Raw genomic sequence first — 15,776 nt, forward strand, 5'->3', positions numbered from 1 at the left:
GAGCAGTGAAGCATTTTCTTTCCTTTAACTCTGATACATTTTTTTCTCCCTTTATGATTTTTCAGTGGTGCAAATCTTCCGAAACAAGGAGGCTGCAAAGATAGAGTAGTTGATCATGTTACAGTGAAGGACTTTACAGTAAAGAACCCCCCCTCCACACACAGAAACCTGTTTCAAAATATCTCATTCTTATCCGTACAGAAGGTAATCATTTATTCAGACCGAAGGCACTTAAGTAAAGACCTAATTTAGTGCTACGAAAGCCAGAAACAACTAACATGACCTAATTTTTGTTGATGTAGCTGCCAAGATAAGAGTTCTGATATCCTTCTTAAATGGAGCTCATCAGGCTAATTGCTTGGATTTAGAAGAGGAGTTTACCCTTGTGCATTGCTGTGGTTGCACTTTTTATAATTCAATTAAACAGAGACAGAAACAACATGGACATCATACATTACACAATTAGCAAATACAAGGAATATTAAAGCTGTGTTTTTTGGTCATATTTGCTAAAATTGTCATTATCATCTGACAGTAGAAGAACCTGTGTAAAAATCCACTGTCTGTGGCTCTACCCAGTGGTCCTAATTTGATTTGCACCAATCCCCGTTACCGGGTCAAAACAACCAATCAGAGCCAAGGTCTGAGAAGTGTTAGTCACTAGTGCATACAATGCTGGCAGCCCCCCTCCCTCACACAGCCTGCTGTTCTTATGACGCAGAGTTAGCGGCTTTTCTGCTGGACAAGTAAGGAGCCCTGCTTGATATGTTTAATTCTATATTTTTACCACAAGGCTATGGTGGCAGCGGTTACAGTAATACTCGCAATAGCGTATATTACCGATGTTGCAGTCGAGCAGTAGCTTGTTGGTAAATTTAGCTTGTTAGCTTGTATGCTAACTCCGGTGTTTAGCTTTGTCTTTATAGCTACTGGTTAGCAAAAGTGTCTTTCATGTGATCATTAGAAATAATGTCACTCATGCGTCAGAAAGGCAGCATGATGTTGCACCTGGTAATGATTAGCTGGTAACTCCGTCTACCGTGATGTGAGGAATATTGTTTGTTACTCTGGATATCTACAGTAATCAGCATGAGGCACTCGTCATTGCAATTTAGCTGTATTGATCAGAAATGGTCTTATTTTTTTATTGCTTTTTTAAATGCACCATCTTGGTTATCTGGCGTCCTCTGTTATCGTGGTAACAAACCTGCTTGTGCACAGCAGGCCCCTCTGTAGGGAGGAGCTCTGAAGGCAGGGCTGCAGGCAGCAGAGAGGTAGAAGGGACCTGGGAGCTGTATCGTTCAAATATTCTGACTTTTTTCTCAAAACTCCAGACTGCAGCTCTAAGTGAGATGCTCTTTCCCTACACCACAATCTGATAAAACACTATTATCTGGGAAGAGGGGAGCTCCAAAACTGACTATTCACAATTTCAAAGGACAACATGTGGGTGTGCATTTAAGGGTGCATTCAAATTTTTTCTGCAAAGTTAAATCTTTCCACAAATAAAACTTCCTGGGCACTTTATCTGACAAATGAAACATCTGAACTATTATTCTTGTATGAAATAACATATCATTTATAAATGATTTTGAAACTTTGAAGGCCCATAACACTAAAGTCCTTAACCAGCTTCTTTCTGTGATGTAAGTGCTGGGGCCTAATATTTGACATGAAAGATTTTAGGAAAACATTCCGGTTTGGTTTAAATCATAATAACAACTACATAATGTAATGCACATAAATCATGCACTGGGGGCATTTTCAGACAGGGGTAACTACAGCATCAAACTTTGAAGTGTAGGGCCACTGACCAGGCTGATGTATTTAACAGATAGGGAGTGAGCGTGGGCTGCACATCGGACGATACACATATTAATATAAACATGTCATCGGTGCGATGTTAATGTTGTTGCTTATTTAGTCACAGATATGAATTGTTTCCAAGTGCTTTAAATTGGCCTTCATGGGAATCATGAATTAAGGATGGGAATTTGTTCTGGGAGTATCCAAAGGTACGTGTGTAAAGCAACGATCTCAAATGCATTCCTATATGTCAGAAGAATGCTTCACAACAAAATAAAATTCAAGGTTAAACATAGCGTTACTGTTCTGAAACCAGGCCTTTTTGTTTTTTATGTTGTTAAATGCACACTGCAGCCAGATCCCATGCTGATAATACTCATCATTTGAGAAGCACAGGCACACTGACTGCATTTAAACAACAATACTGCCTTTGGCCTTACAATAGAAAGGGAAATTATACTCTGAGACATCTGAAGTACCTACTGTGAAGCAGTGACTCAGTGAAATGTCATATACCTTACACCTGGGATTAAGTACAGTCTCAAGGTTAACCTTAAGTGACGAGAAAGTTTGGTCCCCGTTTGTCTCCCTTTTATAAAAGGTTACAGATCAGTGCAAGTGATTTTTCCTTATATGATCGCTCCTAAAGGAAAGGACAAGGCCAGATGGTCCGCGAGGATAATGGTGTTTTGATATTCACTTCTTCTTAGCGCTCTTTTAATCTTTTTGTCTATTAGATAGTCTGCCCACAAGGCCGTTCTCTTCCAGTATGTGCCTATGTGCCCAAAAAAGTCTTGTGATCATCCAGGGCAGAAGTTGTGATCATCATTTCAGAAGTAGAAGTAGTATCTGCTACTGAATTATTAACACCTGTAGTGCTACACTCCTCAGAAGTATTTTTTTCTGGTTCGTCTAAAAGAAAAATGGAAATAAGGTAGTTAGCATAAGCAGACCATGAGAGCCCCACAAAACACGGGAAAACAACCCTGTGAGACACTGTTTGATTTTCAAGCGACCTTTTTAAAACTGGTGTATCAGAAAACCAGTGCTAAAGGCTAAGTCGGATGTAACAAGTCTGCAATGTCAGTAAATAATAAGGTGGGTGTGCTGTTGCTGCACCATTATATCAGCTTCTTCTCTCCTAAAACTCATGGCAGAACCTTAGACAAGTCACAAGTCAAATTTAACTGAGGTCATGTGAGGAGAAACACTTGTTCTGTCATCTCAAAAATAAGGAAATGTGTCCCCAGCTGTGTCGACTTTAAGTCTCCTGAGATGTCTCATTTAACTTATAATGTTTCATTGTGCATAGAAGGGGTGGGAAAGGGGAAGCTTTTTAATTGGCTATCTATGAAAGCAGCAGGATATGTGCTGTATTATAGAAAATAACTGCGGTAAGATTTAAAGCAGTATGCTGATGGAAAACACTATCAAACAAGCAATGGCTTACTTTGAATGAAATCCTCAGTGACTTAGGTTCCACTGCAGTGCTTTTGTTATAGTACCTTTTGAAGTCTTACCTAACTTGGTACGGTTCATATAGCTATATATATATATATATATATATTCTATAACGATGGTAACGGTACCTAAATGTCAGATCTGCTTTGCGTTTCCACAACAAGCAGTACTCTTAAATGTAGGCAGGGTAACTACTATCAGCAGCACTTGGGAAACAACAGGGGAGACTGTTTCTTACGTCTTAGTAAGCTGCTGCATTCATCACTTGATCCGTAGTCTACATTATTCCCCGACTGACATATACAAACTGATAACCTTTTTTCCCATCTGCTCTGCTTCGCATTCATCGTCGCTAACGCAATCTTGCATGACCACTCACTCCTTACAATCCGGCTCCCTCTCTTTTGCTTAACCACACAATCTCTACACACAGCTCACACATGTAGTTGTTTATTACAGCAAGGGAACAAGCTTTACCTGAGAAAAGGTGGCAAGCAGCGGGAAAGAAGAGTGCTGAAAAAAGCAGGGAGTGAACTCCTACTTCAGAGTGCAGTGGGCGAGATGACTCTGGTTGTTCAGACTAACCAATCAGTGGGCTGCAGTGTTTTAACTCCACCTTTTAGTGTGTGTGATCAGTGTGGTAGGTACCTCAACAGAAGGCTGTCGTAAAAACAGGACAGTATGGAAAAGTTATTTTGGCACCATCCCCGACTTTTAATAATGGAAATGGAAAAATAGCCTTTCCAATGAGTAACAAACCACTTAGAAACCCACTTAGAAAAGTGAAAGGAAACAGGGGAGAGAGTGGGTGGACATGCAGAGTTCACAAGAATTCATGAGTTAAGTTCAACCAATCATAAGTCATTTGAAGCATAAGGTTTACAGATTTAAGAAACTGGATTCATTCATCTTTATCATTTTTTTAAATTCAAAACATTGATTAGATTGTCTCTATTATCCCCCATTACCTCAAATAACACCCCTGTCAATCCCCTCACGAAGGGCTGCCACAGGATATTCAATCCTAGAAAAGTGAAATAGCTATCATCTTAAATTTTGATATGTACCAGTATAATATTGTTCAGTCTCACATCTAATCCAGCAGGTAGAATGTTCATAAAATACCACCATCATTAGAGATGTGGACCAGCCCAAACAAAAGAACAGACACTGCTGCAGTGTCATCTGATCTGGTAACAAAAAAACCCCTTTTCTTTTTACGTTTTTTAAGGCCAGTGTGTTCCGAGCAGGAGCTCGCAGAGAATTGGGATCATCCATCCCACCTGTATATTAAATATGAAAATCTGTTAAATAAGGCAGGTTTGTTCCCCTCAGTGTTAAACTAACCCCAAAATGCACTGGATGTGTAGTGTTCACTGTTCATTGAACCCGTCCTGCTTCATCGTGCCAGCCATGAGCAGTGAACACAACAGCTGTGTGTGCGGCTCACTCGCGCTCCTCAAGACTGTGGGTCAGTTTCCTGTCCTTCACGTGCAATGTGTCGATTTCTAATTCAGGAGGAACATAAAAACGCAGTCGGTTTGAATCATGTCATCAGTGGTACGCATGTAAAATATTAACAAGTGTGCTACTTTCTTGACTCAGCTGGACTAGTGTTTTCACGTAACATCAATCACTTGCCTTCTGAAATTTGGATCTGCTTGAATTATATACAGATGCAGCCTCTTAAAATATCCCGTTTTTTCTGTGACGGGGCCCTAACCAGTCCACCAGAATGCGTGCTCAGACTTTAAAGTGCCACAAATCCTGGGCCTCTACAGCAGGAGCAGGGCCTCTGTGCATGGGTCGTACACTTAAAGCTGTAGTCTTTAACATTTTTTTTGTTATATTTGCTAAAATTGTCATTATGATCTACAGTAGAATACGATACAGGTCAGCTGTGTAAAAATCCACTGTCTAAGGCTCCACCCAGTGACCCTAATTTGATTTGCAAGAATCCACTGCTCCCGGCTCAATACAACCAATCAGAGCCAAAGAGAGTGTCTAAGAAGTGTCAGTCACTCTTGTGCATACGCTGTTGGCAGCCCCCCTCCCTGTACTCGTGCAGCGCACACTGGGCAGCGTTTCTCCCCCGCGCAGGTGCAGTGCCTGCTCTTACCTGGGGGGTATTCCAGAAAGCGGGTTTTGAGAAAACTCTGAGTTTGTTAACCCTGAGATGAGAGAAACTCTGAGTTTTCAGTTCCAGAAAGAGAGGTAACTTAAACTCTGGGTCTGTTACTGCGGTAACTTACTCTGTGAACATAATCTGCTCACTGGCAGGTTTACCTGAAGAAACCCTGAGTCTGACGGAGCTGTCCAACAGCGGCTGTCCTTCCCTTCTCAGTCCAATCATGTTGAAGCAGAAATAATTCACATAGTTTTACACCAGGAGGAGAATTTAGATTCATTTAGATGAGCTCTCACTCCCTGACGAGGACTGAACCGAACAGCAGACCACTTCTCATCAGTCCGTCATTTATATTCTCCGGCCGCACAGTGAATAACCGGCTACACGTCATCGCTGACGTGCTCTCAGATCTGAACAATCCTCTTTGGTTTTTTTTAATCATTTTGCAGGTTAATCAATCACCTTCCAGCAGCCAGCAAAAGAGAATTAGCTCACATTTCATTTGGCTTTCTTTATTTCCCACAGATAGCTACAAAAGTAACCATCAGTATAGCCTATTGTATTTTTTCCAACAACGTAATTTCAAAGTCTGTGTTTCTAGCCGCATTGAGTGTAGGATGAAATGACTTCTAGTTCAATCTGTAGGTGTAAGTGTGTGTCTGCCTCTAATGTTGGGTCCTGGGGGTGAGTGACGCCCTCAGCCTCTGGTCACCCAGCGACCTGACTCAGGACCAGCTCCTCTGCCTCTGTCGGACGTACTGGAGGTGGAGGTGAGCACCACTACATGTTCATCTACTCAGCAGGATGTTAGGACACAGATGTGTGTTAAACAGCATCTGTTGGTGGTAAAAGCTACTACAAGTTAAAATCTCCACTGAATAAACTTTTACTTTGTTTAATATGTGAAATAAAACCAAAGTGAAGAGCCATCGCAAGACTGTCATTTTCAGCTGATTTAAATGAAATAAAATAGCCTAAAATAGAATAAAACAAAACATTGAACCACTTCCTTAAAGGCTAATATAAAAGACAGTGATGTTAAATCCAAAATGAAAAGATGTCCGCATCTAAAGCTCTGCAGCTGTGTTAGGGTTTTTTTCCCCAGAAAATGTCTGCTTCCTGTTTTCTCCCCCGTTGCCATGGTGAATCACTGTATCGGAGCTCCATTGATGGTGGCATTTTACTAGTTGTCAGGCACGAGCTCAACTCAGAGTTAACATACTCGACTTACCTAACTCAGATCAGCTGTTCTGGAACTGAAAACTCAAGAGTTTCACTACACAGGGTAAGTCAACTCAGAGTTCAGGGTTAGGCTCAGAGTTTGTTGAACCTCCTTTCTGGAATACCCCCCTGGTCAGATACTTTCAAGGCCAAACTGTAAACAATGGCGGAGAACAGACAACAACAATAGAGCTGAACAATGCCCCACCATTGCCCACGTCAAAGAGAAGAGATAATAAGACTGAAGAAGAAATGCAGTGTAAAAACAAAGAATTGGACCGAGCCAGAGAGAAAAACAAGGATAAATATCGGAGCGTCATTTCAGAGGTGGAGGGAGCTGCGGGATTTGTAAGGACTCAAGAGTGACTCAGAGTTAGCTGCTTTTCTGCTGGACAAGTAAGGAGCCCTGCTTGATATGTGTCATTCTATGTTTTAACCACAAGGCTATGATGGCGGCGGTTACAGTAATACTTGCAAAAGCGATTGGTAAATCTAGCTTGTTGGCTTGAATGCAGCACAGTAGAGAGGAAGAAGGAGGGACCTGGGAGCCGTGGTCAATCAAATTTTCTGACTAAGTCCACTTTTTTCTCAATTCTCCAGACTGCAGCTTTAACTACTGGGTTGCCAGTTTATTCAGAAGAGAAAGATCTACACTGACTTATTTCATCTGCTTAAACAAACTAAATAAACACAGTCTATGTTTTATGACTGAATAAACTGAATCATTTCAGAATAATATACAGTGGGGCAAAAAAGTATTTAGTCAGCCACCAATTGTGCAAGTTCTCCCACTTAAAAAGATGAGAGAGGCCTGTAATTTTCATCATAGGTATACCTCAACTATGAGAGACAAAATGTGAAAGAAAAAAAAAGAAAAAAGAAAAATAAAAATCCAGAAAATCACATTGTCTGATTTTTAAAGAATTTATTTGCAAATTATGGTGGAAAATAAGTATTTGGTCAATAACAAAATTCATCTCAATACTTTGTTATATACCCTTTGTTGGCAATGACAGAGGTCAAACGTTTTCTGTAAGTCTTCACAAGGTTTTCACACACTGTAGCTGGTATTTTGGCCCATTCCTCCATGCAGATCTCCTCTAGAGCAGTGATGTTTTGGGGCTGTCGCTGGGCAACACGGACTTTCAACTCCCTCCAAAGATTTTCTATGGGGTTGAGATCTGGAGACTGGCTAGGCCATTTCAGGACCTTGAAATGCTTCTTACGAAGCCACTCCTTCGTTGCCCGGGCAGTGTGTTTGGGATCATTGTCATGCTGAAAGACCCAGTCACGTTTCATCTTCAATGCTCTTGCTGATGGAAGGAGGTTTTCACTCAAAATCTCACGATACATGGCCCCATTCATTCTTTCCTTTACACGGATCAGTCGTCCTGGTCCCTTTGCAGAAAAACAGCCCCAAAGCATGATGTTTCCACCCCCATGCTTCACAGTAGGTATGGTGTTCTTTGGATGCAACTCAGCATTCTTTCTCCTCCAAACACGACAAGTTGAGTTTTTACCAAAAAGTTCTATTTTGGTTTCATCTGCCCGTATGACATTCTCCCAATCCTCTTCTGGATCATCCAAATGCTCTCTAGCAAACTTCAGAAGGGCCTGGACATGTACTGGCTTAAGCAGGGGGACACGTCTGGCACTGCAGGATTTTAGTCCCGGCGGCGTAGTGTGTTACTGATGGTAGCCTTTGTTACTTTGGTCCCAGCTCTCTGCAGGTCATTCACTAGGTCCCCCCGTGTGGTTCTGGGATTTTTGCTCACCGTTCTTGTGATCATTTTGACCCCACGGGGTGAGATCTTGTGTGGAGCCCCAGATCGAGGGAGATTATCAGTGGTCTTGTATGTCTTCCATTTTCTAATAATTGCTCCCACAGTTGATTTCTTCACACCAAGCTGCTTACCTATTGCAGATTCAGTCTTCCCAGCCTGGAGCAGGTCTACAATTTTGTTTCTGGTGTCCTTTGACAGCTCTTTGGTCTTGGCCATAGTGGAGTTTGGAGTGTGACTGTTTGAAGGTTGTGGACAGGTGTCTTTTATACTGATAACGAGTTCAAACAGGTGCCATTAATACAGGTAACGAGTGGAGGACAGAGGAGCCTCTTAAAGAAGTTACAGGTCTGTGAGAGCCAGAAATCTTGCTTGTTTGTAGATGACCAAATACTTATTTTACCGACGGAATTTACCAATTAATTCATTAAAAATCCTACAATGTGATTTCATGGATTCTTTCCCCCCATTCTGTCTCATAGCTGAAGTGTACCTATGATGAAAATTACAGGCCTCTCTCATCTTTTTAAGTGGGAGAACATTGCACAGTTGGTGGCTGACTAAATACTTTTTTGCCTCACTGTACATATAGTACATTCTCAAGTGATAACTATTGATGCATGTATGTGTTCATAACTTTAGGGCTGCAGCATGTAAATGATGAACTAATTATAATAGCTTTATATACTGCAGTGTGGCTTAACCTATAATAATATGACCTAGCTACAACTTTAGATTACTGATATAAAATATAAATTAAGTAAGTCAAGTAACCATAGGCCCGATGCTAGCTAAATTAAAGCTTTTAAATAAATTAAGTGCAATACAAGTGTCTGAAATACAATGGAGTAGAAGAATATGTCTTAGGTTTAAAGGTTCTATACCCTGTATATGTTTTTTGTGAGGGAAGTGCCATCTCATGGTGACACCCTGCAATTGAATGAATATATATGTTTACAGTGGAATCTAGGCAAACCCCCAGGAGGAGGGGGGACTCCCAACAGCTGGCCACCGACTAGGAACTGACTGGGAACCAGCCAGCAGCCAAAAGGCCTTTGGTTGGGAGGGGATAATCGAGGAAGCTGCATCTCTAATTATACTGTGTTTGTGTTGCTGGGAACTGACAGGGTTGTCATAGTGTTGCAAAGGTATTACCTGCAACCTTTTTGTGCATATTGCTCTGTTTCCTGGATGTATTTTACTGACCACTCGACAAGTACACGTTGGTTTTCTTCTGTCAACCTGCACAAGAGTTAATCCTGTAATGTACTTTTTTGTGCATGTGTTTTTAGCATGGACTTGATGCCAGATGTGTCATTTAGATGTGAATCAGATACCAGTAATAACTGGCTCTTTACAAATACAACCACTTAAGTTATTAAGTTTCATTTATTTGTGAAAATGCCCAGTCGGCATGTAACATTCTTCTATTTCCAAATGTCAAATGTAATGTGTCGTATTATTTTTGAGGAATGTATATTTCACATATGGTAAATATCATGCATATGTGGAAAAAAACAATCACTTTATCCAGCTTGCATTTGGTTTGATTTTTTTTTCACATGTTAATTGTGATTTCATATAGGAAGCCAAACAACTGCTGACACTCTTATGGCAGAATACCTGAGATGCTTTTCGTGCAGGCATAGCCTAACATCCCAGATCTTCAAAATTGGCCATTGGTACTTTGAATTTGCCATGCTAATGGCAGCTTCTCGCAGAAACCTTAAATAGTCTACACAATTACAACCTTATCAACCTTATTTATACACTACACATAGCATCTACCTGCAGCCAGTCCACATCAGAAAAATAAACACATGGACCGACTGTGAAAGCAGATTATCATGACTCATATTTAAATTTCTAGTTTGGCAGTGACCTCTGGTGGCTGTAGTAATTTTTTATGGCAGCGAAGGAGGAAGTCATGCGAGTTGAGGACTTTCTCTCAGGAGACTGCTGTTCATGTCCACTGTGTTACCAAAACTAAACTGTGAGTTATTTTTATTACTAATGTATTTAATTGACGTCAAATACAAAACACAATTAAAGTGGGTTTAACATATTCAGTTGTTTAGGTGTGTGGATGTGTTTTCTAACTGAAGATTTCACCCATGGCGAGGTAATCAATTTATTTTGTCTAATAATATTACTAGCGGCCTTTTATAATTGTATCCCAGCCATGAATTGGAAAAATATATCACTTTGTCAATAGATTTTTAACTTTTGAGACGCAAAGATGAGTTATTTAACTGGAGGCTAACATTTTGACACTGGATTGTTTGCCTCAAGATAAATACAGAAGCTATAGTTATTGCTGTAAAATAGTATGTACTGCTGCAACACAGTATAGAGCACATTAAACTGATTTGCACAATTAATTGCAAAGTTAATGAGGTTATTAAGCCAGGAACATTATCCAGACCTCTTTTTGCAGCATGGTGGAACGTGTAAAAGAGGTTTCTTATACCACTGCTATCCCCATCGAAATAATTTGCGTTGGTTTTATCAAACAAGAAGGCTAGTCAATAGATTACCACTTTAGTGGAGTGTTCCAGGTGTAGTTGGAGGGGTTAGGTTGGGGTCAGCGTGGCCAGACACAGGCCATCTAAAGCCTGGTAAAGTAACAGATTCCCCATGAGACTGAGAGCAAGTCAGGCAGAACAGACATATAAACTACTGCAGCGTAAAGTAAAGGGTCATCCTGGCCAACTACTACACACAGGAGGTGAGAGACTTGGCAGGGTGGTGGATTGAGGTGGCAACACTGTGTGTGTTCAAGTGTGTGTGCGCGAAAAAAAATCCTATCCCTTCAGTGGACCTTTTCTTCAGAGCTATGACTCTCTGTGAATGTGCCCATGAATTTAAGATGAATGTACGTGAGAGAATGCATGTGTGCGTGCGTGCGTGCGTGCGTGCGTGCGTGTGTGTGTGTTGCCATGCCTTACCTTTTAGGTGGATCTTATTTTCCGGGCTGTGCACCAAGACTGAGCTAACTGAATCCAAGCTGTCATAGTTACTGCAGCCGAGAGGGCCCGTCCTTGTTTCAGTTACCTAGGAAACAGAGAAAGGACAGATCTATTTACAATATATGTTGCGGTTTTTTTTTCTTTTGTTTTTCTTTTTTATATAATGTCACATTAGCAGTGAATGAGGCAGATGTTTGTTCCCGTCTCGGGCAGTCTAACACACAGCTTGTGGCAGGCAGAGCGTGTGAAGGCAGGCAGAGGACTGGATGTGGCAGAGCCCTCTGACAGCACAGAAAACTATTGCCATCTTTTGCTTTACCGCCACACCTGCAACCACAGCTGCCCACAGTGTGCCGGCTCTCTTGTGGAGAACAGCGGAAGGAAGAGGGGGACAGAGGAATGACCAGAAATGTGGGGGAGAGAGCGAGTGCAGGTGGATGATTTAAACTCAGATGCAGCAAAAGCAAAGACAGGAAAGGTCACATTAGGTCGAACGCCTTTCAGCAGACGTGTGCTGTTGTGAGGTCTGATAATATCCACCGTTACATGTGTGTTTTTGAAGGCAACAAGATTTGTGGGTGTATCAGATAATAAGACACAACATTACAGATGTTATGCGTGATCGTGCCACTGGCAAAGTTGTGCTGGTTAAAGATAATTAAAAATGACTCTTCTTTAGAAATGTGAGATGACTCACATGCGATATTTTTGTTTTCTGATAAATAATAGAGTGAGCAACGAGCATAACACACAACTTTCAATGTTTTGCTCAGAGGTTAAGTGTGTGGGATTTAGTGCAGATTGCAACCAGCTGAACACCTCTTGTTTCATCCTCCCCTACTGTGGACACTAAGAAAACATAAAAAAAAAAAATTAAAAAAAAAACTTAGCTACAGCCAGTGTTTGGTTTGTTCGTTCCGAGCTACTGTAGAAACATCAGGGCAGTCTCACAGGTATCGAAACACAACATTTTTTTTTTTGTTTCAGGTGATCACACATAAAAAGAAACACAATCACAAACATTTCTGCCAATAGATCCTCCTAAAACCTCCACTCAGGACCTTTAAATCCCAACTATAAGGAAAAAAAAATAGAAAAAGAATCCATTACTTGTTTTTTACTGCAGGGCAAAATACAGCGTTAGCCCTTATAGTAACAATTCCTCCCACTCTGTTTGCATTAAGATGGTATTCTGTTGCATTTAGTAAGTTATTATGTTTATATAGCACAAGACATTCAGTTATGTCCCCCACTCATTTCAACTTACATCCACTACACCCACTGACTTTTGCCTTTAATATGTTGTGTACACTGGACATTTACTCCTTGGTAGTCACAGGTGTTTATCAGCTCCAGCTCTCATCGGCTATAATAAAAACACAACACCCAGGTGGACACACACATTTTCTCCTTGTCATGCGCAATTCTATTATGTTGTTCAGGACGCTGGCTTGTTAATACTTCTTCATCTGCCTACAAGCACTGCTTGAACGTCGTTCAGTCGGCACTGAGATGGAAAAGATGGAAAGCAATTTCAAAAAGCATCATTTTTAAGTAATATTTGGATAGCGCCAACTCACAATAAAAGTTATCTCATGACAGGCCGAGACCATTCTCTCTAATTAATCTATTTACAGAGATCGAACATTTACCCTATGAGCAAGCACACGGCAACAGTGGACGTAGTCTGGTGAGGTATACGATCTGCTGCTTTTTACTGTTCTCTGTTTTTGTGGCACATTAGTGTTGCACACAAGAAAACAAACACGGAGAGGTTAACTCACCTCCTGACAAAGCGAAGGGAGTCCATGGCCTATTTTTAGTGGTATGAAAAAAAAAACACGTATGAAACTTTGTGTGTATTTGAGATAAAAATGAAAACATGGTTTGTAGTTTTAGGTAGTATCATGGCAGGTTCAAGGTTTGGTTAGATTCAGTCACAAGGGAAACATAGTGGATTGGATAAAAATACATTACTACTTGGCAAAATAAGATAATAATTGTATCAATGACATTGTTTTTTATAATAATATAAATCAAATCAATAGTAATCCACAGTATTTAGAAGACCTGAAATGCCTATCTCTCTTGTACACTAAAGACAAGACCACCGTTGCTCCCTTAAAATGTTGTTCCATGATTCAAATACATATCCACTAAAACAAATTGAGGGTGGATCATTGAAGAATTAAATTATATTTCTTCAATAGCATGGCTAGTCACGTGAAGAAAGAAATATAATTTACACACTTCAGGGTTGTGTTTTGTTAAAGAAAAGACTTTTTATCAGCTGCGTGATATCCTTAAAATATGTGCATTTCCGTACTCTATAAATCCCTCTCATAATCCTGTGCTCTGCCCCTTTTATAATGGAAAGAGCAAAGAAGAGTAATTGTCGCATCCATTTATTTATGTCTCAGTAGGACCTAAACAGAGTATTTTCTCAAACAAGGACACATAAAACCAAGTTCTCTCCATGCTGAAATCTCTGCTATCAAGGTCAATTAAATATTAATTATAGCAGAAACATCTGACCTGGATATTAGTGCCTCTAAGATACATGTCATGGAAAATATCCTACACTACACTATCCTACTTAATGTGTTTTGTAAGCTGCTGTGCTCTGGGGCTGATTGAAGAGAAGAGAGAGTGCAGACACAATAATGACAGAAACATAGAGGACAAGAGTCAAGCAGATAAAGAAAGAGAAAACATGTGTTAGAGAATGAAATGTTTAAAGGTCAAGCACGAGACAAAAAGAGCAGTTTTTACACATTTTCAGGGAAAGAAAGAAAGAAAGAAAGAGTGACTGTTGGAAATGGTACAATTTGAATAAGTCCATGGATATGAAGTGATTCTCCAGCTAAGTCACACAATTTGGCAAGTGATGCAACCTGTGCTTCCCTTAAATAGACTCACTCCTCCCATCGTGACACTCTGCCTTACAATCAGATTGCATCTGTAATGAAAAGAAATGGAAGCTAGCCTTCAAGGCGTTACATAAGATCCACATCTCAAACATCTCTCAAATATCTTTAGAAAAAAGACGTTGCTAAGATGTAGTTGAAGATAAGCAAGAGATAAAGAAGAGAAGCAAAGGGAGATTAGTGGAGGGGAAGAAGCCGTTTTGGGTTGTTGTTTAAGTCCCAGATGTGGGTTCAGATAATCTCTGCTTTAATAATGTAAAACTGTTCTGATCTCATTTATGTTGTTCTTCTCACTGTGGAACAAAATCAGTTTTCTGTTCAACTTAAATTAATTCTAAAAAATTTCTGAACTCACACTCAACTAGAAGGGAATTTTCAGAGGCAGCACATTGCTTACAAAGTCAATGCAAAGATGCTAACAGGTGCAGATTTGCTTTGGGTAGTGTAAATCAACGACACATCAGCCCTTGTGCTGAAGTTGTGCCACATCACACACATTTTCAAGAGGAGAGGTGCGGAAAGCTGTCTGGAAGAAAGATATCACATACAGTATGCTGTTAGTTAACTACAGCTTACGTCTGTTAAGAGGATACTTTGTACGGTCCATGCTCCATTTTGCTCCAAACAGCCAAACACTCTCAAGGAGTTTCCTACACGTTTAAAACAGAATCTTCAAGATGAGCTTACTCTCTACCAGTATTCACTGACTGGTGAGTGAAAGCCACTATAAGCTCAGTAAAAACAGGCAGTATGTTACAGTAAAGCTCATTACAAGACTGAAAGAAACAGAAGAACTCATTATGTGATAAATGTCGGGCAGATATTTGCCTGCTGAGCTATTAACCTAGTAAAACAGTTTGGCCAAGCAGCCTCAACTTACCACTGAAATGAAGACAACCAAAATAATTAATATATATAAATATATATAAATAAATATTATGTCTAGAAAGATGATGCACTTGGTTAGCTTAGAAAATAAAAGATGTGGTCGGTGGCTTTGTAATTTCCTATCCTAAGAGTTGTGATTCGATTTCAGGTTGGCTTAGGATGTGGTTTCGGTTGAAGGATCAGCAGTAGATGTGACAGTTTGTTTCAAAACAACAATGGCTGCTCTTAAAGAGGTTAGCATAGATGCTGTTATAGCATCAGTTGTATCAGAACTGGAAAATGTCTTTCAAAGAACAGCACTGAAGACTTTTGTAGGTGCTAACCTCTGTTTGCTAAACTCACATAATTTATATCCCAATAGGACGCAGTTTACACTTTCATTTTTTGTTTAAAGAAACCATAAAAGATTCGGAGCTGATAGATTTCCGCTGTGTTACAGCGAATACACACTGGGCTTATTTGTAACTCATGTGAGGAACTTCAATGATAATCCACCTGAGAGCTGCCACCCCCGTTGTTGCCTTTGTTGAAAATTCCCAAGAGCCCTTCCCTTAGTGGATGGCACAACCTGGACCATTTAGTTTTCAATGTTTAT

The 15,776-nt window shown here is 40.3% G+C and overlaps 1 protein-coding gene across 1 annotated transcript in view; it reads right to left on the reverse strand.

The window, feature by feature from the left end:
• The window catches only part of brinp2 (bone morphogenetic protein/retinoic acid inducible neural-specific 2), a 257,294-nt gene that overhangs the window by 77,002 nt on the left and 164,516 nt on the right, over positions 1-15,776 (reverse strand). Inside the window, exon 5 of the mRNA XM_030402782.1 lies at positions 11,346-11,451. Within this exon, the coding sequence (XP_030258642.1) occupies positions 11,346-11,451 (106 nt within the window). The remainder of the gene's footprint in view (positions 1-11,345; positions 11,452-15,776) is intronic.

This window comes from Sparus aurata, chromosome 21 (genome assembly GCF_900880675.1).
Source record: "Sparus aurata chromosome 21, fSpaAur1.1, whole genome shotgun sequence".
NCBI classification, from domain to species: Eukaryota; Metazoa; Chordata; class Actinopteri; order Spariformes; family Sparidae; genus Sparus; species Sparus aurata.